This window comes from Miscanthus floridulus, chromosome 4 (assembly GCF_019320115.1).
Source record: "Miscanthus floridulus cultivar M001 chromosome 4, ASM1932011v1, whole genome shotgun sequence".
NCBI lineage: Eukaryota > Viridiplantae > Streptophyta > Magnoliopsida > Poales > Poaceae > Miscanthus > Miscanthus floridulus.
Genome location: NC_089583.1, coordinates 77,204,087 through 77,225,984, shown reverse-complemented (window position 1 = coordinate 77,225,984; position 21,898 = coordinate 77,204,087). Strand labels below are relative to the sequence as shown.

At 45.5% G+C, this 21,898-nt stretch overlaps 1 protein-coding gene and 1 pseudogene across 1 annotated transcript; both read right to left on the bottom strand.

The window, feature by feature from the left end:
- Positions 1-72: 72 nt before the first annotated feature.
- On the bottom strand, positions 73-7,063 carry LOC136549844 (sugar transport protein 7-like; annotated as a pseudogene).
- A 2,030-nt stretch (positions 7,064-9,093) lies between these two features.
- Positions 9,094-14,708, bottom strand: LOC136551774 (uncharacterized). The gene is made up of 3 exons (XM_066543315.1): positions 14,383-14,708; positions 9,251-9,362; positions 9,094-9,171 (listed from the first exon to the last, which is right to left on the bottom strand). Exons 1-3 carry the CDS (start codon positions 14,706-14,708, stop codon positions 9,094-9,096), a joined length of 516 nt encoding a protein of 171 aa, XP_066399412.1.
- Positions 14,709-21,898: the final 7,190 nt, after the last annotated feature.

Here is a 21,898-nt window from a genome sequence, read left to right as displayed (position 1 = left end):
CCTTACAGCGGTTCCAATGCCTACTGCCGCACAGTTTTTCCTCTGTCACGACTCGTCAGAAAGTCAGAAACAAGCACGCACAACCGAACGTCTCATTCGCATATCACACAGCCATGTCAGTGTGTGCCTCGTTTTCATCAGTTATGCTGTAATGTCTACGAAACCAAGCACGCATGCTCACTTCAGTCTTGACTTGTGATTGTTACCCTCAGCCGCGCGCCCAGCCATCCTCGAGCGGCATGTCCGCCGGCATGACCTTCTTCCAGAACCAGTGCTTCCGCCAGAGCAGCACCATCTCCTCGATGGGCACGCCCTTGGTCTCGGGGAGGAAGACGCAGACGAAGACGGTCATGACGGTGATCCACCCGGCGAAGAAGAGGAAGATGCCGAACTTGAAGGCGCACAGCAGCGACAGGAACGCCTGCGCGATGGCGAAGGTGAAGAGCAGGTTCACGGCCACCGTGATGCTCTGCCCCGCCGACCGCGTCTCCAGCGGGAAGATCTCGCTCGGCACCGTCCACCCCAGCGGGCCCCACGACCACCCGAACGCCAGCACGAACAGGCAGATCACCACCACCACCGCGATCGAGTAGCTCCGCGACAGCTGCTTGTCAGCCCCGAACTTGGCGCCCAGGATCACCGCCACGATCACCTGCACGCACGCGTCCATGTAGTGTACGTTAGTCCCAAGAAGAGCTCGGTCAGAAACTCAGTCGATCAGTCCATTCAGTCGATCACCTGGCAGACGATCATCTGGATCCCGCCGCTGATGAGGAGCTTCCGGCGGCCGAGGCGGTCGACGGTGCCGATGGAGATGAGCGTCGAGGAGAAGAGCACGGCGCCGGTGAGCACGGAGGAGTAGAGGGACGCGTTCCCGCCGAAGCCCATGCTCTGGAACAGGACCGGCGCGTAGAAGAGGATGGAGTTGATGCCCGTCAGGATCTGGAACGCCGGCAGGCACACGGCCATCACCAGCTGCGGCCGGTTGCGCGGCTCCAGGATGTTCCGGAACGGGTGCTCGATGGTGTTGGCCAGCTCGCTCGCCTCCACCATGTCCGTGAACTCCGCGTCCACGTCGGCCGTGCCCCGGATGCACTCCAGCACGCGCCGGCCCTCCTCCACGCGCCCGCGCTCGATGAGGCTGTTGGGCGTCTCCGGGAGGAACAGCCCGGCCAGCGTCATCAGCAGCGCCGGCGCCGCCGCCAGGCCCAGAGACAGCCTCCACCCCCACGGCTTGATGTTCTGCGTGCCGTAGTTGATCAGGTTCGCCGTGAAGATGCCCAGCGTCGTCGCGAGCTGGAACATCATGTTCAGCCCGCCGCGGAGGTGCGCCGGCGCCATCTCCGACAGGTACAGCGGCACGGCCTGGTTGCCGAAACCGATGCCGACGCCGAGCATGATGCGCCCGAGGATGAGCATGGCCAGGTTCACGGCGGCCACGTTGAGGGCCGCGCCGATGAGGAAGCTGACGCCGCCGCAGACGATGCTGGCTTTGCGGCCGTAGTTCCTCGTCACGGGGGACGCGACGAGGGAGGCCACGAGGCCGGCGAGGTAGAGCGAGGAGGTGAACGCCGCGAGTCCCTGGTTGTCGTACTTGCAGTAGTTGTTCTTCCCGCCGGAGTTCTTCCTGTGGAACACCACCGGGAAGAATTTCTCCAGAAATGGGTCCATGGATGTCACACCTCCTGCAGCATACGGTCAGTCAGATCGGCTGAACATACAAGCAGATAATCCATGTGAAACATTGGCACTTCAGACAGAGTTCAAAAGTTCAAACACAGTACAATTTGTTATGGTCATGGGCATCTGAAATTCTAACAGTGGCACGACTTAAAAGAGTGTTCACCCGATCAACAGCGTGTTTGTTTCGTCGTAAACAATCATAGATTATTTACTGCTAGCTGGTTTGGTGTGAGAGAAAAATATTATTTCAACTTATAATCCACGATCGTATATGAGCAAACAAAACAGGCTGCAAATCAACTAGTGGCACAACGAGTGCGTGGAATTCTGCTGCAGCATTATTGTGTTTGATGACTAGTAGATGTGTAAAGCGTTCTTTTTTTTTTCTTGATCATCTAAAAGGTTTATACGTCTTTGTATTAAGATAGAAAAAATATTCGTCACAGCGGCCCTGTTCGTTTATCTTACAATCGTCTTTTTCAGCTTATTTTTTCAGAACAGTGTTTCTCTCTCACAACAAATCAGTCGGAACAATGTTTCGGTTTGTTTTTTCAGCGAAGCGACCAGGGCCAGCATGTTGTAGCGGCGTCCTAAAGGGTCAATAAGTTTTACATGGACGCTTAGACCTTCTAGTGTACTATAAGCTATGACCTGTTCGGCTGGTATTAAAGTCGGCTGATAAGCCGGCTGAAGCTGTTTTGTTGTGCGAGAAAAATACTGTAGATTCTAATTGATAAGTCAGGTTACATTAGACACTGATCAAATGTGTAAAGCATTATGTAAACATTAGACTTAGAGCAAATTAGGCCCGACCCAAACCCGTTGGGTTTTGGTCCACCCACGGACCTTAAGTGGATAGGGCCCAGGCACAGATCTAGCTGCCTAGGAATTTTTTCTCAGCCCGAGCCCAGACCGAAAAAATAGGCCCAACTTACCTAGTGGGATAGTCATGGACGTGATTATCTCAACCCGAAATAACCGGCTTTTTTTTTGCACGGCCCAAACCTGACCTGGCCCGCAAAATATTCAGGTCTAGTAAACATGTAGTATGGCATAACTACTCCCCCTGGTACAGTTACTTGACGTGTTGTACAAAATTCAGTGAAATATTTGAAACTTTGATCGTCAATAGTTTTAAAATGTTTAGTTTCGAAACACGAAAATCTATTGCATAGGTTTGCTTGAAAACTAGTTTCGCAATTTCATACTTGTTATATATTAAAGTATATTTCAGTAAATAATATAATCAAGTTTAAAACTCGAAGATCATAAATAACCAGACGGAAATTGCTAGCAAGTGCTTAAGAATTAACGGATCCAATAGAGCCTTAGGGCCACTGCCCACTGCTTCACTTTTTTTTAACATCATTCACACTTTTTAGCCATGAGACACAAGGAGAGATGGGATGTTCCGGTCATCCGCACTTTTTTTAAAGGCCACAGTTATAAGAGCGAACTATTTTAGGGAATCCTTTTTTTAGGGAACTATTTTAGGGAACCTTGGACTAAGGATGGCAACAGAGCAGTTTCGAGTTTCGGGTCGGATATCCACGGGTTCCAGGTCTCGCAGGTTTAGGTTCGGGGATAATTTCTCACCCACGGTTTTTAGGTTCGGAGCCCCGAAACCTATCAGGTTCGGTTTTGGGTTTGGTTTTCCACCCGGGGATATCCAATGGATATTCGAAATAAATCATTTGGAATAAAAACTCATGTTTTATAATATGCTAATAATAACTTATTTACTTAGATTATTAAATTTATTCTACATTGACTCATGAAAATATTTATTATTTGTTGCCTCTTGTTGCTCTTACTATGTTGCCATACAAAGCAGGTTTTGAGTATCCGCAGATTTGGTTTTGTGGACAGATTATCATCCGAATCGGTGTTCGGTGCGGTTTCAGGTTTTGATTTCAGGTTTCGAGTTCGGGTGCACAGAGACTCCACCTGATCCGAATCCGCCCCGTTGCCATCCCTGCCTTGGACAGGTAAATAGATAACGTCCAGCGAATAGAAGTACTCTTTTCAATTGTTTCAACACTGATGATCTCTACTAGTTGAAGATAATATCCAGTGGTCATGTTGTCATTTGTTAAACAAAGCCAGCTTTAGTTTAGGATAATGTAGTTGCGATGTTATATAGTACTAGTACCTATCACCGTGTTAACCGGGTCTTGCATGTGACTTTGGTTTGACTTGCGAATACAATATATATTTCTAAAAAATAATCCTCTCTTCGTGCTAGACGAAAATTGTCATTATAAATGAGATTATTATAGATTTTACCAAATTTGTCATGGAAATATGGATATTTGTAATGGAAAATATAATAAATTGATTAATACTTATTTGGCAAATATATTAAGTTTAGTAATACTCCCTCCATCCCAAATCATAAGTCATTCTAACTTTTTTCGGGAGTCAAAACATCTTAAGTTTGACCAAATTTATATAATAAAATAATAATATTTATGATACCAAATAAATATCATTACATTCTACATTAATTATATTTTTCATAGTATATCTATTTGATGTCATAAATTTTTATGATTTTCTCTATAATTTTGATCAAACTTGAGATACAACCACTCAACTGATAGTTTGGCCTACTACAAAGCTATACAACCACTCAATCACTAGCATGACCACCTTTCAGAGCTAGTATAGAGTTTGAACCAGAATCACATAACTGCAGTTGTTGTCCTTCGGCGTCTTTTTAGGATGGAACCGATGAGGGAGTTACTTCCTAGAGCATCTCCACTCCACTAGTCTTCAATATTTTATTCCTAAGGGTGTTTTCAACTGTGCCACTTTAGCTAACTTATAGAAATCCAAATCAACATTTTTGCTTTCGTGGAAGAGAGAAAATATAAAAGAGAAAAATCTATCTCTTCTCAGTTTGGGTGGCTGGTTCGTATCATTGCTGATTCATGAAGAAGTACTGCTGGCTGGTTTGTGTGAGAAAAAAATATTATTCTAGCTAAAAATTTACGATCATTTACAACAAGCCACAGCCAAACGAACAGACTGTCTATCCATGCCTATCTTGTTTAGAATACGAGGTTATTCGTAGGCTTGCTCACGAAGAAGGCGAGAGTGAAGGAAGATGTAGAATAAAATATCACTTATATCCAAGGCCCACATAAATGAGGTGACAGTGAAATAATATGTAAGGCCTAAATTTTTTGAACCCGATAAATAGTACCACTTTTGTCTTATTTAGCAAATATTATCCAATCGTGGACCAACTAGGCTCAAAAGATTCATCTCATAATTTCCTATTAAACTGTGTAATTAGTTATTTTTTTTACCTACATTTAATACTCCATACAAGCGGCTAAAAATTGATGTGATGAAGAGAGAGTGAAAAAACTTGGAATTTGGATGACATCTAAACAAGGTCTAAGAGCTAAGAGGCCTGTTTAGTTGCACTTCATTTTGCAAAAAATTTCAAGATTCCTCGTCACATCGAATCTTTGGACGCATACATGAAGCATTAAATATAAATAAAAAATAAAACTAATTACACAGTTTAGACGAAATTCACGAGACGAATCTTTTAAGCCTAATTAAATTATGATTGGACACTAATTGCCAAATAACAACGAAAATACTATAGTACCATTTTCAAAAAAAACGCCAACTAAACAAGGCCCTAGCTGTTGTCTTGTACTGTTAAGGATATCCTAATATGTTGGGTAATAGATAGGCTAGTATTATTTTTACAAATATGGCGCGACTTACTACGGCAGTACCCAATACTCATATAAAAGATGGGCTCCACATGTGTGAAGGAAAAAATATAGTTGGGATGGTTCTCACGCTATTGGGGGAGAAACAGCTCCCACTTTATTCAAGGAAAGACGAGAGAAATATTTATAATAAAAAAGGGATTATGGTAGAGGAGGAAAAAAATATTTTAACTCATAATATGATAGTTTTACAACAATAGAGGGAGGCACTATAAATTTTGCATCTCCTTTTCTTTTTCTTCGCGTGACGGCATAGGCCACGGTCAATGGGCTCCACAACCACTAGTCCACTCCCTCCCAAATACAAACAAAACTTTGACAAACCAAAGATTTGCTCGTCATACGTGGGTGTTTTTACTGCATCTTTTTCCTGGCCCCTGCCGTGCATTACCTGCACTGCTACGATTCGCAGGATTACCTACTCTGCTCAGTAACAATCGTCTAGCGAGTACTGTGTCAAGTGGAGCCACTAGTTGATCTCGACGTCCGGTTCCGGTCACCGTTTCCGACGAACGAGATGTACCGAGGCGAATATGGAGGCTCGGTAGAGGCGTGGAGCGTCCAATGAACACGAGCTGAAACCGATCGCTCATCGAAGTCAGAATGGAGCGTGCAGGTACAGCGCGCGCACTAGTACTACTACGCCTCTGCGCTGACGAGGAAGGAGAAGAGGAGACGGAGCGGAACGGCAGCGACGTCAGGCGCGGAAGCCGAACACGCGGCGCCGGCTCTGACTGCAAAGCTTTCCAAAAGGCCAACACCAACCGTCGTTCGTCCTGCCCTGACCAATCACACGGCCTTGGCTTGGCGGGGGAAAAGGCGTGTCGTCCGGAGATAGAGATACCACGAAATCCACCCAGCTTTCCAAAAGGCCCGACTCCATGTGTGCGGTGTGTCACACAGTGATCAGCGATGTGTGCGTGCCGAACTGGTGCGGGAACGCGACGGACACCTCGGTCGCTGGGGCCAAATCCGAGCGGCAAGACAGGACTAGTCCTAGAGCGGCCAAATCCGAGCGGGGCCACGCCGGCGTCACGGCCTTGAAACACCGAAACGGGTGGCTGGCTGCCGCAAGCTATCGGCGAGCGCGAGCCAACCACGGCGGCTTAGCTTGTTCGTTTGCGCGCTCATGGACGAGAATTAAGCGGACACGGCACGGGGTGTGGACTATGGAAGCAGATGAGCGCAGCGCGGACGCAAACGAGAGGAGCGGGAGCGGACGTACCGGAGATGCCGATGTCGTAGCCGAAGATGGCGCCCCCGACGGCGGCGACGAGGCAGGTCACGGCGACGGCGAGCGTCATGCGGCCCTTGTACTGCGCCGCGCGCTCCGTCTTCACGCCCAGCGCCGCCATCCCGCCGCCCGCCATCGCTGCTGCCTGCCCTCCCTCCCTCTCTCTCTCTCTCTCTGCTCTGCTCTGCTCCAAGACGAGCCGAGCTACTACCAGCCACACCACACGGAAGCAATGCTCTAACCGACGACCCCGCCCGTCCGCAGACCACAGGTATATGCAGAAACGGAGCCTGCCGGTCTCGCTTGTTGCGTGGATCCCTCGGTTGGCAGGCTCTTCCTTCCCTTCTTGACCTGCCACACTCGACTCGACACTCGTGGGTCTTGGCGAAGGCGAGTGAAGTGAATGGGAGTGGGGACAGACAGAGCCAGCAGCAGGCTGGGGATGGGTCTGCGGTTGCCTACATTTAAGCCGCGAGCAAGCGGACAGCTAAGGCCTGGTAAATTTTCACCCCAAACTAAAATATCAAATCTTCCAGCACATATATGGAGTATTAAATATAGATGAAAAAAAATTAATTACACAGTTTGATTGAAAATCACGAGACGAATGTTTCAAGACTAATTAGTCCATGATTAGCCATAAGTGCTACAGTAACTAACACGTGCTAATGGTGGATTAATTAGGCTTAATAAATTCGTCAGACGAGCTATATAATTAGTTTTTTTATTAGTATCCGAAAACCCCTTCCGACATTCTAAAATATCCGATGTGACATCCAAAAATTTTTATTTCGCGAACTAAACATACCCTAACTCTGCGTCGGCCGTCCAGATACAGCTAGAGAGATATCTACCGAACTGTCCGAAGAGAATTCGACAGCGATTAGATGTTCTTTTAATACCTTTATTAACAATTTTTCAGACATTAAATACAGTCTCAGATATCTATAATATTTAATATCTGGGAGTACTACTTAATTTGGATATGTCCTGATAACATCCGTAACTGTACGTTTGGGCTTGTATAGCTTTGCATTGAATACATTACACATTTGTACATATATATTTCATACTTGATGCATATATTTATTCGTATCACTGCGTATCACTGCTGGAATCATGGGATTTGTCTGGTGCCGTAGGCACTAGACAAAGGCCCAGAAACACTAGGCAAACAGTTTACCTAGTGTCACACTAGGTAAACAAGGATCGGCAGAGACGGACTAGACAAAGAGCACTTTGCCGAATGTCAAACCTCGGACACTCGGCAAAGTGTTTGCCTAGTGTCAAAGACACCACTCAGCAAAAGTATTCCACTGACAGTGAAAATCGTAACGGACGTTTTGCCTAGTGTCGGAGGTCTGACACTCGACAAAGTATGCAAGGTTTGCCTAGTGCCAGGCGTTCGACACTAGGCAAATATGTCAAGCTTTGCCTAGTGTCAGACCGCCTACACTAGGCAAATATGCCAAGCTTTGCCTAGTGTCAGGCCTCCGACACTAGGCAAACTGTCTACTTTGTCTAGTGTCAGTTTCCTGACACTAGGCAAAGCCTGTTCCCTAGGTGTGCCACGTGTGGCCCCTTTGCCTAGTGTCAGACCCCTGACACTAGGCAAAGTAACCAGAAGCTGAATTTTTTTTATTATTCCATTTGTGACACAAATATAAATCATATTCAAATACCACAAATATATCACATGAATCATAAATAAGAACCACATGTTCACATATATCACATGTTCATACCAAAAGTCCAAATGTGCCACAAGTTCATAAGTGCACAACCAAATTTTTTAACAAAGTTCACAACAAGTTGATCACGACGATTGTCAAGGTGAAGAGGCCCATGGTTTGATGCTCCAGGCGACCCTTCCACTTGATTCGGCTCAAGCTGTGGTGCCGGCGACGCTCCAATCTGTGAAGCCGGCGACCCTTCCACTTGATTCGGCTCAAGCTATGGTGCCGGCGACGCTCCAATCCATGAAGCCGGTGACCCTCCAATTTGATTCGATGCCACGCCCGATTGATGCTGAAAAAATGAAAAGGATACCGTCAATAAAAAATTTCGGCAGAACCTCCCCTGCACGGAGAGGTTTCCAAACCCTGCAAGAAAACAAACGGCACGATGACCATCAAGAACATACATATCAATACACCGCCACCAACACCACCACCACCTGAACACCACAACTGCCACCACCACACCACAACAACAACCGCCGTCACCACCAACACCATATTGTATGTTTGAGATTGCATATTTTTTTCTAGTGTGCCATATGTCAGGTTGGAACATAATAAGTAATATATTGGTACTCACAGGAGTAGCTGCTTGAGGAAGTGGCAAGACTAGGCTAGCTAGCATGGTCCGCCCCATAGCGGCACCAAGAGTGGACATGAACCCCACCAGCTCCTCTATCCTCTATCGTTGGGCCTCCCGCTCTTCCACCGCCCTCGCTTCCATCTCCTCGCGAAGCCTCCTTTCTTCTAGCAGTTGGGCCTACAACATTTGACCCCCAATGTTAAAGTAAGGCAAAGGTATGTAAAAATCAATAAGCAACGAATAAAACAGAAATTACCTGGAGTTCGTTGACAAGGTGCGAAGCAGTGGTTGGCCGTGGACGTATGGCCGGGCTTGCGCTCGTGCTCCGTGCTCGGATCTGGGAGAGGGTGGGAGTAGAGGACGTGTCGATGACACCATCACCCATCCAATACCGCCCATACTTCTTGCCACCTCCCACCCTCATGACGATCTCTCCGTCAAAGTCATGGGCGCTTGGATCGTACTCTGGCCCATGGACCGCCCTTGCCATCTCAGTATACTGACTGAGACGGCTATGGACGGTCGCATTGCTATATGCCGAAGGAGGGTCATCCGGGTTGTAGGAGACGTCGGATTTCGCCTTGCCCTTGTGGGCCATGGCATATGCCATGAACTAGGTAACCGGCTGCCCACCATGCGACGATGACTGCGAGAAAAATAGCAAGATGATTAGAAATCATACAACATACAACGTTATAATAAAAAAATGGATTCTCGTACCCAAGTTTGCGCGTATCCGTTGAGGCTGTGGTTGCCTTGATGGCGTGGTACACCTATCATCTGCAAACGGCGCTCCCGACAAGCTTTGTGCTGGGCAATCCATTCAGGGTCCAACCACTTGTCCACCATCATCTCCCAGCATCGGGGATCCCCGGAGCACCAGCACGGAACCACCTACAAGCCATGAAGTATATGACATATAAGAAGTTAAATTAAAGCTATCAGCACTACATTATTAATGTTCGAATACATTTACCTTCATGAACTCTTCCTTGGTCAGTGCCATATCTCTTGCTTCTTTCTTCGTGACCTTCGTTGCAAGGTAGGACCTGTGGTATGTTATGATGGCCTGGACGCGTGCCTCGTAATGCAGCTGCTTCATGAGTCTTTTACATGCTTTGGTTAGCACCACATCCGCCGTGTCCTTAAAGCCTTCCTAAAGTCTGAAGAAATCCTGCATATACACACGAAGTATTCATTCATTATTTCAAAAAATGTCCAATGAATGCGATGTATTGAACAATGTAGTGCGAGGAAGACTTATCCATAGCTCAGCCTTCACCCACTCCGCCTTGTTGGGGAATGTCTTGACAAGCAGATCTATAGCATCGGGGGCGTTGGCGTAGTGGGCAAACGTGTAGGGAGGCTCCTCTCTCCCGACAAACTGGACCAAGCCAGGGAAGTGTTCCTTGACCAGAAGGCCAAGGATGCCACTGACCTTGCGTGTGTGACATTCTGCAGACTCTACAACCGTCCAGCCCCTGCACAAGTTATTAAGAATAATAGTTAGCTTCTAGTGTGATTTTTGAACATATCATTTTAAGTAGTGAAAACATGTTAATTTACTTATGTTTCTCCATCGGGTGCAATCTTCGGGCGTCTGTAAGAAGGTATCGGCCGCATAGGGAGGCTCGCGGGACCTCGCAAGTACACACTCAGCGTACCAGAGGAAGCCGAACCCGCTGCTGCCTCCTCCTCGACCTCCTCCTCCTCCCCGTCCTCGTCCTCCTCCCGCTCGTCCTCCACCCTCTCGTCCTCCTCGTCCTCCACCCGCTCCTCCTCATCCTCCACCCATTCGTCCTCCTCCTGCGGCAGCGGCAACTGCTCCTCCTACGACCGCCTCCTGCGACCGGTGCTGCTCCTCCTCCTCCTCCTCTACGACGGCATCGATAGGTCCTCATCTGCAGTGGTGTCTACCGAGCGTGTTCTTTGGTAGATCGAGCTGACCCTCCTATTTTGATGCCCGCCCGCCATCTTTGATCAATCACCTGCAATCAAAAACAAAAAAACAATGTTGTATTAGAAATAACATAATTACATAAAGGCAAAAGGAACAAACTAAAATTACAAAATAACATATTATTACATGTATTAAAAATAATCTTCATGATCGGGATTAGCTGGATGATAAGTCTCATCATCACTATCAATCATGTCGAAATACTCGACACTATCCGAAGGGGGGATGTTGTCAACATCATCTTGGCCTAACTGTAATTGGTCAAGCATTTGTAAGTCCTTCTCATTTAGCACCTCGTCTCCAGCGTTGCCTGCATCAACCCATTCATTGTCTACTTTCATTCCAATCGCTTCGGTTAAGTCTATCTCAAACCTTCCTTCCAACCCCTCTTCTTGGAAGAATTCTCCATCATATGTGTTTGGGTTAAATGTATAATCTTCATCGTTTGGCAAAGGTAGTTTACCGTGTGGCGATACCTTGTGCACAATATCCCAACCATTAAGATTCTCTTTGTCTTGGCATGTGTATGGGAGATAATAAACCTATGTGGCCTGTTGGGCCACAACATAGACATCGTCTCCTGGTAAGACATAATCTTGTCGAATTTCAACTACCCCAAGACTAGCCCAAGTCCGTCTCATTACTGCAGGATCAAACCAATGGTATTTGAATATAACAGGATTAAGAGGCCTGCAACCATGAAAGCTGAGTTCGTATATTTCTTCAAGTCTTCCATAATACTCGACCCTATCTTGGTCGGCCGTAAAAACTCCAGTACTTGTGGTTTTTCGATTGGGCTGACTCTGCTCGTAGCTTGATGTGCGAAAGCGATATCCATTCACGTCATAACTGGTAAATGACTTCACCTTATAAGCAAAGCCATTGGCAACCTATCTCAACTCGACCATCATGGACGCATTGGTTTGGCCCTACAAGCTCGAGCAAGATAGATCATTTTATATTTCACATGTACAAGCAACTTAGAATGTGAAAGTACAAGATAAATTGGATGGTACCTTCTTTTTGAACCAAGAAATAAAGTCGAGGCTCCCATTTCTAGCACCCTGTCTAAGAAGGGTATCCCATTCTGGAGGGGTAGGTTCCCTTTGTCGATGCCAGGTTTGACGACGAAATTCCCTGTAGCAACGAGACAAAAAGGGGTTGGCCAATGAGTGATGACGTTATGAATCAAGTTCGTTGAGAACTTACCCCAAGTATGGCTCGACTTCGTCAAGGTTGATCAACACATACAGCATGATACTATGCCACTCTTCAGGTTGCAACACTTTGGTGGTCGATGCACTTGCGTTTCCGAGTTGCCCTCGAAAAAGGCTGAGGTTCGATTCATTTTCCCCAGCATTGTAACGAGGGGGAGGATTATGGATGCTAGGAAGGTTTTCAGCGTAGTATGTTGTTGTGAAGTTTGACACCTCCTCCAGAACGGATGCCTCTGCAATGGAAGCCTCAATTCTGGCTTTATTTCTACATTTTTTTCGAAGAACCTTTAGACATCTCTTGATTGGATAGCACCAATGGAACTGCACGGGCCCCGTCATTCATGCCTCATTCGAGAGGTGCAAAATCAAATGCTGCATCGGTAAGAAGAAGCCAGGGGGAAAGATCTTCTCCAACCTACAGAGTAACAAAGGTGCCGCTCTCTCCAAGTCATCAATCACGGTTCGAGATAACTCCTTGGCACATAGTTGGTGGAAGAAATAGCTCAACTCTGCCAACACTAGCCAGACATTCTCAGGGACAAAGCCTCAAACCATAGTTGGAAGAAGCCTCTCAATCCATATGTGGTAGTCATGACTCTTCATCCCTAGGACTCGTAGAGTAGATAAGTTCACTCCCCTTCTTAGATTCGCTGCATATCCATCAAGGAACATTAACCTCTAGATCCATTCAAGTACTTTTCTCCTTTGGTCTCTGCTCAAGATGAAATCGGCCTTAGGCCTTATCCATTTCTTGCCACCTCTAGGAGGACGCATATGTTGATTTGGTCTATCACATAATGCTGCCAGGTCGACTCTAGCCTTAGGGTTGTCTTTGGACTTATCAGGAATGTCCATGAGTGTAGCCCAAAGTGCCTCGGCGATATTCTTTTTAGTGTGCATTACATTAATGGTATGTGGCAAGAGAAGATCATTAAAATAGGGGAGCCTCGTCAAGCCCGACTTATGTGTCCACATATATTGCTCACCATATCCCACAAAACCACCTCCTTCGTTGGCCACAAGAGCATCTATCTGAGCATGAACCTCGACACCAGTCATCATGTGTGGTGGAGGGTTTGTCTCTACGACACCTTTTGTGAAGTTCTTTATGTCTTGTCTAAAAGGATGGTCCATAGGGAGAAATTGACGATGTTTGTCGAATGACAAATACTTGCCACCCTTCTACAACCAAATGAACCTTAGAGCTGCCTTGCATACTGGGCATGGGAACTTCCCATGAACGCACCACATGCTGAATATCCCATATGCCAAGAAGTCATGCATGGAGTACTGGTACCAAACACGCATTTTGAAGTTTCTCTTTGTAGCCCGATCGTATGTCCATACCCCGTCCTCCCAAGCAAGGATCAATTCATCAATAAGAGGCTCCATGTACCATGTACACACCCATGTTATTCCCTGGATGTCCAGGAATTATCAATGACAAAAAGATGTTTTGTCGTTGAAGGAGGATGCCAGGGGGGGAGATTGAGGGGGATAACAAAGATGGGCCAACAAGTGTACGGAGCAGACATCTGACCATAAGGATTGAACCCATCTATTGCCAGCACAACACGTACATTACGAGCCTCTTCAGCTTTGTCATTATGAATGCGATCAAAGTGGATCCATGCTTTACCATCGAAGGGATGTACCATCTTGTCTGGATTGTATCGTTTGCCCTCTTTGTGCCATCTCATCTGTTTCGTGGATTCCTCGGTCATATATAGACGTTGCATCCTCGGTAAGAACAGAAGGTACCGAAGGACTTTCAACGGGATAGAAAGCTACCTCTTCTGGCCATCACCAGAGTCAACCTCAAGGTGCCTAGAGGATTCACACTTTGGACAGTATTTTGCATCCTTATGATCTTTCCTAAATAGGACACACCCCTTCGGACAAGCATCTATCTGGTCATACGACATTTTAAGTGCACGAAGCACTTTTTGAGACTCGTACATGCTCTTTGGTAGAATGTGGCCCTCAGAAAGCAGGCTGCCAATGAGGGCCAACATACCATCGTAGGCTTCTCGACCCAGGCTAAACTGGGACTTGAACCCCATTACACGTCCAATGGCATCTAGTTGAGAAACCGTTGTCCTATCGTGCAGGGGTTTCTATGCTGACTCCATCATGTCGTAGAATGCCTTTGTTGTTGCATCCATCTCCTCCAACCTACGTCCTTCAACATACTGTGCTTCGTGAAAGTCATCTAACATGTCCGCTACCTCGGCATCAGCATCGAAACCCTCCAGACGTGGTCTCACTACCTCCTCTCTCATACGATGGCCTTCACCATGGTGGACCCACCGGGTATAGTTCGGCGTGAACTCATTATTCACTAGATGTTTACCCACATTCACCTTGTTTTGCCTTTTTCTGTTTGCACATTTGCTGCAGGGACACAAAGCTTTAATAGGTCTGCCACTAGCCTCGCCAAAAGCTGACTCCAAGAACTCATCTGTTTTGCACATCCATTCTTTGGTGAAATCAACCTTGCTTCTATGGCCCGTGTACATCCACTCACGGTCATCCATCCTCTAACATATGTATCAGCGAGTAATATAAGCATCAATTGCATCTACATGGTGTTTCTACCATCTAATAGGTGAGGATAGGTCCTAATCCCACCCACGGATGTGTAGATGAGATTAGTTTTCATGATCTACTCCTATCTAAGAATGAATTTCGACAACACCTACCCGTTGTTCTCCAAATACATGTCCTGACAAGGAGAGTGTATCCGGAGAACAACAGGGAGGTGATACCGAAACTCTATCTTAGATAGGAGCAGACCATGAAAACTAATCCATCTACGTAGCCGTGGGCTGTCCAAAAAAAATGTGGACAATTCGAAACACATACGGTTATCGATATGCAAAGATTTACATACCTCCAACCGTATGTATTTCGAACGGGAGACGCCTAACTGGGCTTCGCCACCTACAACCATGATACGGAAAGAGGGGTTATATCTAAGGTGGCGGTGGAGTTAGGCTAGCGGGGCCATGGAGGGTCGGTGCAGTGGCGAGGCGACGTGGTGCAGGCAGACCGACACCGGTGAGGAAGATGATCGGGGTCGCCTCTGCTCCTTTCTCACCTTCTTTTTCCTGCAAATAAAAACAAAACGACACGATGGCTGCTAAACACATATATATCAAGGGAAGCAATTACATCTACTAACACAACAACAAATGCTTCCTATGCTCGGAAAAAACCCCCACAAACAAGGCCTGACAAAACTCTAGAAATTCAGCCAACAGCAGCAGTGCTGATTCAACTTTTGTATCTTTTAATACACAAATGCTATGGTAGAAAAGAAATACATTTATGGAATCTATAGAGCAACCCCTATAACCTTTGTATAGAAACTTTATTTTTTATCATGCCTTTAAGAAGGCATAAACTGCAAATGAAAGCAGAAGTCATTATCTGCCCGAAAATCAGGACAACAAACTTAATATTTTTATATCTCGAAATCCTTATGTCAAAATATCTTGAAACTTTACCGGATTATAGATCAATCCATTATCTACAACTTTGGTATTATTCCAATTTGCATCAAAGGTCATCAGGATGCCCAAAATCATGACGAACATTAACTGAAACTTTTACTGATGAAACATGACAGAGAACTTCAGAAACTCATAGCTGGAGTTCTAGCCAACCAAAACTATTGTTCTTTAATAATTTGGAAAGCTCAAGAAAAACACTACAACTCCCTAGTTATCAACAAAAGCTAGTTTTGATGCTAACATGGTCAGAAAACACCAAACTTCAGATCTGTTCAGCATGCAGTCCAAACCTGACAGCGAACTTTGAAAATTCATAGCTCTCAAACCTGATGGGATAAAATCATGATATTTACCAATCCAGAAAGCTAATGAAAAGTACTACAAATCTCTTATAATTTCTAGAGTTCCATAATGCCTCTATGTTTTCTCCAAAACCCCCTAGATCCAGTTATGTCCAGACTTCGTCAGGGAAAAGTTGCTTGCTTAGAAAAATCATAACTCCCAAACTATTAATGCTAAAATCATGAAATTTCACAGGCAAACAGATCTGAAGGTCCTCTACCTCTACAACTTCCTTATTATCAACTTGTTGAGGAAAAATCGTTTAGGTCAATTAAACCACACGAACAGCAGCACTGCTCGAGCTACAGGGCAGCAGACCCTAGGTTGACATCCAAATGGTGTCCCCCCCACAAACACTAATCCCCATGACCAAGAACCATCTAAACACCTCAATTAGAAGACCTAACAGAAGAATCGCCTCACCTTGGCTACCCCCAAAGCTAGGGCAACGAGAAATGGTGGGGAAGAAGTCGATCTACATGAGAGATGCACCTCTTCTTACTCCTCTTGCATGTCGTGGAAGACCTCTAGGTGCAGCAGTTTGGCTCGGAGTTGGTCAATGACAGAGATCGACCATGGGAAAGCTTCTCCTTGTCTTGAAGTTGAAGATGACCATGGGGCTTTATCTTCCCCAACTTTGGTGAGGTGGTGGCGTGGTAGAGCTCCTCCGGCGAGCTGCAGCAGTGGGAGGGGCGTCCTCCTCTTCCTCTTCCTCTTCCTCTTCCTCTTCTCCCTTCTCCTCTCCTTTCTCCTCTCTCTTCTCTGGTTGCCAACGTGAATGAGAGATGGGAGAGAGAGGGATGGTTGCTGGTGGTGTATTATGTGTGAAAGAGGTGCTGATGTGTGGGGCCATGGTGGGTGTGTGAGAGGGGGGCGGCTTGGGCCAGGAAAGGGCTGGTTGGGCCTTGCCCCTCTCAATTTTTTTGGGCGATACACCGGTAGTACCGGCTGTATATCGGTACTACAGGTCTTCACAACTGAGCCAGTTTTTGACTTACCGGTAGTACCGGTACTCTACCGGTAGTACCGGCCTGAACGGTAGTACCGGAAGTTCATCGGTACTACAGGTCTTCACAGTTGTGTTGGTTTTTGGTCTAGCGGTAGTACCGATCTTCTACCGGTAGTACCGACCAGGTCAAATAGTATCGGTCTTCTACTGATTTGCCTACTGTCCTAGATCTGACACTGGGCAAATATGAATGTTTTTGAACTATGATTTTTTTTAAATAAAAAAACACTCAAACAATATAAACTGAAAATTAACTTTGCCGAGTGTCAATAACCCAACACTAGACAAACACTATAAAAAATAAGTTTGCCTAGTGTCTTCCATGAGACACTAGGCAAAGAGGCCAGTTTGCCTAGTGTCTAGCTGGCACACTAGGCAAACTTATTTATTTTTTTTCAATTTTGGTCTTCAAACTTTTTATCGAGCCTCCCTACATAAAATGAGACTACATGTTGAAAGTTGGCACAATTTTATGAAATTTTGCTATATTTCTTTAGTTTATTTAATTTCTTTGAATTTTTTTGACAAATGCAAATTTGAACTGCAAGTGTGTCGAGTAATGGCAATTCATGAATGCAAAAATGATATTCATGTTAGTAAGTGTTAGTTGAGGCCGTATCCAGAAACAGACCAAAAATTTCACACATCTTCACGTCGAGACATGACCACAAACTTGCGAGCAAATAGTTTTTAAATTCTATTAAATGAAAACGGAGTCTGAAATTCATGAAACTTGTCGACAAGTCAAGATATCGCATGCGGGTGCCGATGTGCTCGTATGTGGAGATGTTAGGGTTTCTAAGCATCATACGTGACGATGTGCTCGAAATCTTTTTAAATTTTTATCATGGCACCCGCATGCGATATCTTGACTTGTCGACAAGTTTCATGAATTTCAGACTCCGTTTTCATTTAATAGAATTTAAAAACTATTTGCTCGCAAGTTCGTGGTCATGTCTCGACGTGAAGATATGTGAAATTTTTGGTTTGTTTCTGGATACGGCCTCAACTAACACTTACTAACATGAATATCATTTTTGCATTCATGAATTGCCATTATTCGCCACACTTGCAGTTCAAATTTGCATTTGTCGAAAAAAATTCAAAGAAATTAAATAAACTAAAGAAATATAGCAAAATTTCATAAAATTGTGCCAACTTTCAACATGTTGGTCAAGGTATAGTAGGAAAGCTACAGAAAAAAATTGGAAGCTAAAATCAAAAAAAGAAAAAATATTTTGCCTAGTGTCTCTGTAAGACACTAGGCAAATTGGCCAGTTTGCCTAGTGTCGTCCGGAGACACTAGGCAAAGTTCTAATTTTGCCGAGTGTTAACGGAAGACACTCGGCAAAATGGTAACGGCGGTTGCCCTCCGGCAGCCTTTGCCGAGTGTGATGGTATGCCTAGTATTGACACTAGGCAAAATGGTCATTTACCGAGTGGATTTTCTTTGCCTAGTGTCGACACTCGACAAATCGTTATTTTGCCTAGTGCCTTTATTTTGCCGAGTGCTCCGGGGTCTAACACTCGGCAAATAAGCTCTTTACCTAGTGTTCGACGATTGGCACTAGGCAAACCATTAAACACTAGGCAAATCTCGATTTTCTAGCAGTGGCATGCATATATTTATTCCTATTCGTGGCTGGATCAACTATAGTGCTGAATAGTGGCCGAAGCCCCGAGAGGTCAGGGATTCCTGGCGTGTTAAAGAAAGTATATATAGTTATTCATGTCTTCTATCCTATGATTATCCATGTCCGATTGAAATCCACAGTAAAATATGACGTGTATACACGATGAGTGCATCTATATGAGCCTAACTATTTACTGACTAGCCAAGGGAGACAAAGTAAGAGCACAAGCGTTTGATTATTTTGTTTGTACATGTGTGCAGATGAGAGATGGTATGGTATACATACATTGGTACCTGGTGTATGCATACCGTATGACCGCTGACCTATATTCCTGCCACTCGGGGGCTCCTCACTCAGAGCGCAAGGGCAGAAGCCCAGAACCATGCATACCGCTGCTAACGCATGCACATGGGGGCTCCTCACTCAGAGCGCAAGTTAAGCACCACACCTAACTTCCTATCAGCAACTGCAGCTGTGCACAGCGTGTCATCCCCTTTGCGGCAAGAACAACCATGGCCCATGGGCGTAAGTTTAACATGGTCAGATGCAACTTGGTCTCCATGGATGCAGCTACCGATCTGGGCTGTAAAGCATTGACTAATAATCCGGGATGTTCGGTGGTGTCGTCCGTGGTGATAAACCAAGCGTGCAAGGCAGCTTTTAGACTGAAGCTTTTCGCCATCCAGTTCTTCGTAAAGAATTCTTGTTTTCGTCATCCATAAAGCAAGTGGTGGATCTACTAGCGCGCGTTTTCATCTACCCTTTGCTAGTTTGTTGAAACGCTGAAAAGAAGAAAGAGAAGCAACACTGAAACAGAGCAAACCTTGTACTCCAGAAACTTCGTGACAAATGATACAACATGTTTAGAGATAAGGTTCTACAAAATCAGACACTGTACTTATATGCTTGCACACAGATTTCTTTTCCTAGCTAGGTCGAGTATCGACAACAGAGACCGAGTTCGCTCCTTTCTATGGCTATGCAATGGGTAGCCAATCAACCGCTCTGTAGACTTTGCATTCAAGAGATAGAAATGGAATTGCTGCGGGCCCGTGTTCAGTCGGGTGCTTGTGTTCACTCGGGTTGGCGTTGCGTCTGCTGCAGTAGGATCGATCCGATCGGCAGCCAGAATATAACCCCTGCTATTCACACTGGACACTGATGGATCGACGCGTCCATCCGTGGCAACCTTTCAAGTTTAGGCCCACTGCTAGGAGTAGTTCTTTTTTGGCCATCTCAGCGTCTGATGGCGCCATCCTGATGTCATCTTATGCAGGGATAACCGGCTCACCCACAAAGTAATCTAGAAGCAACCAAGAGCAAAGCTAGCGGAGCACCGGTAAGCGGCCGTTCAGTGGAGCATCACTGGCCAGACCAACTCAGCACTCAGCAGCGGTTAATTCGATTGCAGCCTTTCAGGGTCCTAATCATGCCATTATATTAGCCAAAAATCTCGGCGATCAGCGGCGTCCAGTCGTCCACCACGGCGCCACTTGGTTAGAGAGCAAAGCCACATCGGGCGCGCGCGTGCATTCCTCCGAGACCATGATGGGCCACGCACAAAGCTTAGCCTGTCCTTTCTGGGCCAACAACTGCCGATGTCGTGGACTCGTGTTAGGGCACTCCCAATACAGAAACCATCATAATTTCTATAGACATTAATTGTACTATCATCTAAGCGTTTTGCTGATGTAGCAAGGTAGTTATTGAAGAGAGAGCAAAAATCATAGAAACCAGATCTAAGTTAGAAACCATGTCTACACGAGAACCAAGACACAAAAGTACGTGATCAGTAGAGAATGGAGAGAGAATGTATGTGATTGGATAAAAAATTGTTCAGTAGAAACTATTCTTTGAGACCATAGTTTTTATACACAGTGTCTATATAAATTAATAGAGCATTGGGACTGTCCTTAGGGATGAAAACGTGCGGGATAATTTCGATCTTGTTCCATTTCGTTTTCTTCATTTATTGCATCCCGTTTCATTTTTGGACATTAGATCTTTACAGAAAAAAATATGTTCTCTTAGCTTAAGTTTCATGTTCTACCTTTGAACATTAGATCTTTACAGAAAAAATATGTTCTCTTAGCTTAAGTTTCACGTTGGAACATTCGTATTTGTTGTGTTCCGTACTTCCATATATCCCTTTTCGTCCCTGTTCTCGGCTATCTCTTGGAAGTTGCTCTTTGCATAAAACGCTTTCGTTGAAAACTACAAATATAGTATTGTTAAAATCCACCGTTGCATGAGGCAGACCTTTTCAAACATCGCATCTGATTGGGCTAGAAAAATGATTGGGTCAAATTTTTTGGTTAAAATATAATCCGATACACTTGCATTCCATATTTGTTTTTTTTTATTATTTTTCTCATTTTAGTTTGAATTTTTTCAGTTTAGACCGAACCATGGACTGAAAATCATGGCTCGAGCCTGACCCGAGTTACTGTCATCAGGATTTCCTCTAATGGATCGGGTCCAAAGGGCTATGAGTATGTCTAGTGTGAGTTGTGCACCTCTGCCACCTGGGGCCTGGCGGTAGTGCTAGCGCCCGAACGTTCGGACGGACGCTCGCGCGCTGTACTCCGTTTTGCGCGCTCTACGCAGGGGCTGCTCCGTCTGAGCGACAAGAGGGAGTGGGGCGCGGCGCCTCCGATTCGGAAGGACCCAGCTGCGACGTCTTATGGATGCCCTGCCGGCACCGGGGAGAGGACACACCGAGACGATGCAGTAGGTGGGGAGGAGAGATGTAGCATCCGATCTACTTTTGAAACATCAAAATATAACAGTTGCAACATACGTCTGAAGACAGTTGAAACACTCGAAACATACTCCCGAGACACTTAAAAAAAAGACCCGAGAACACTTGAAACCATTGCAACTATACGCAACATCCAATAAAACACATGCAACATATGTGGAAAACATATGTAACATCTAGATAGATACACTTGCTACATGCGTCCGAAAAACACAAATGAAACATACCTCTGAAACACTCGAAACATACACGTGTAACATGCCTCTGAAACAATTACAACTTATGCAACATGTGCAACATACCCTGATCTACTTTTACAACATCTATATGAAACAAATGCAACATACATCTGAAACGCCTGAAACACTTGAAACATCACATGCAACATAGGGGAGGGGAAGACTGGGCCGGGTGATTCCGGTTGTCGGGGTTAGAGATGGCAGCAAGCGGCTGTGCGCAAGCACCA

Bases quoted from the DNA above. Each gene is read 5' to 3' on its own strand.
- LOC136551774 (XM_066543315.1), bottom strand. From the start codon at position 14,708: ATGGATGACCGTGAGTGGATGTACACGGGCCATAGAAGCAAGGTTGAT. The intron at 9,363-14,382 runs TGACTTTCACGA...TGATGGTGTCAT, and splicing joins GAGGTAGCGGACATGTTAGA to CGACACGTCCTCTACTCCCA. The intron at 9,172-9,250 runs GTAATTTCTGTT...CAAATGTTGTAG, and splicing joins ACCTTGTCAACGAACTCCAG to GCCCAACTGCTAGAAGAAAG.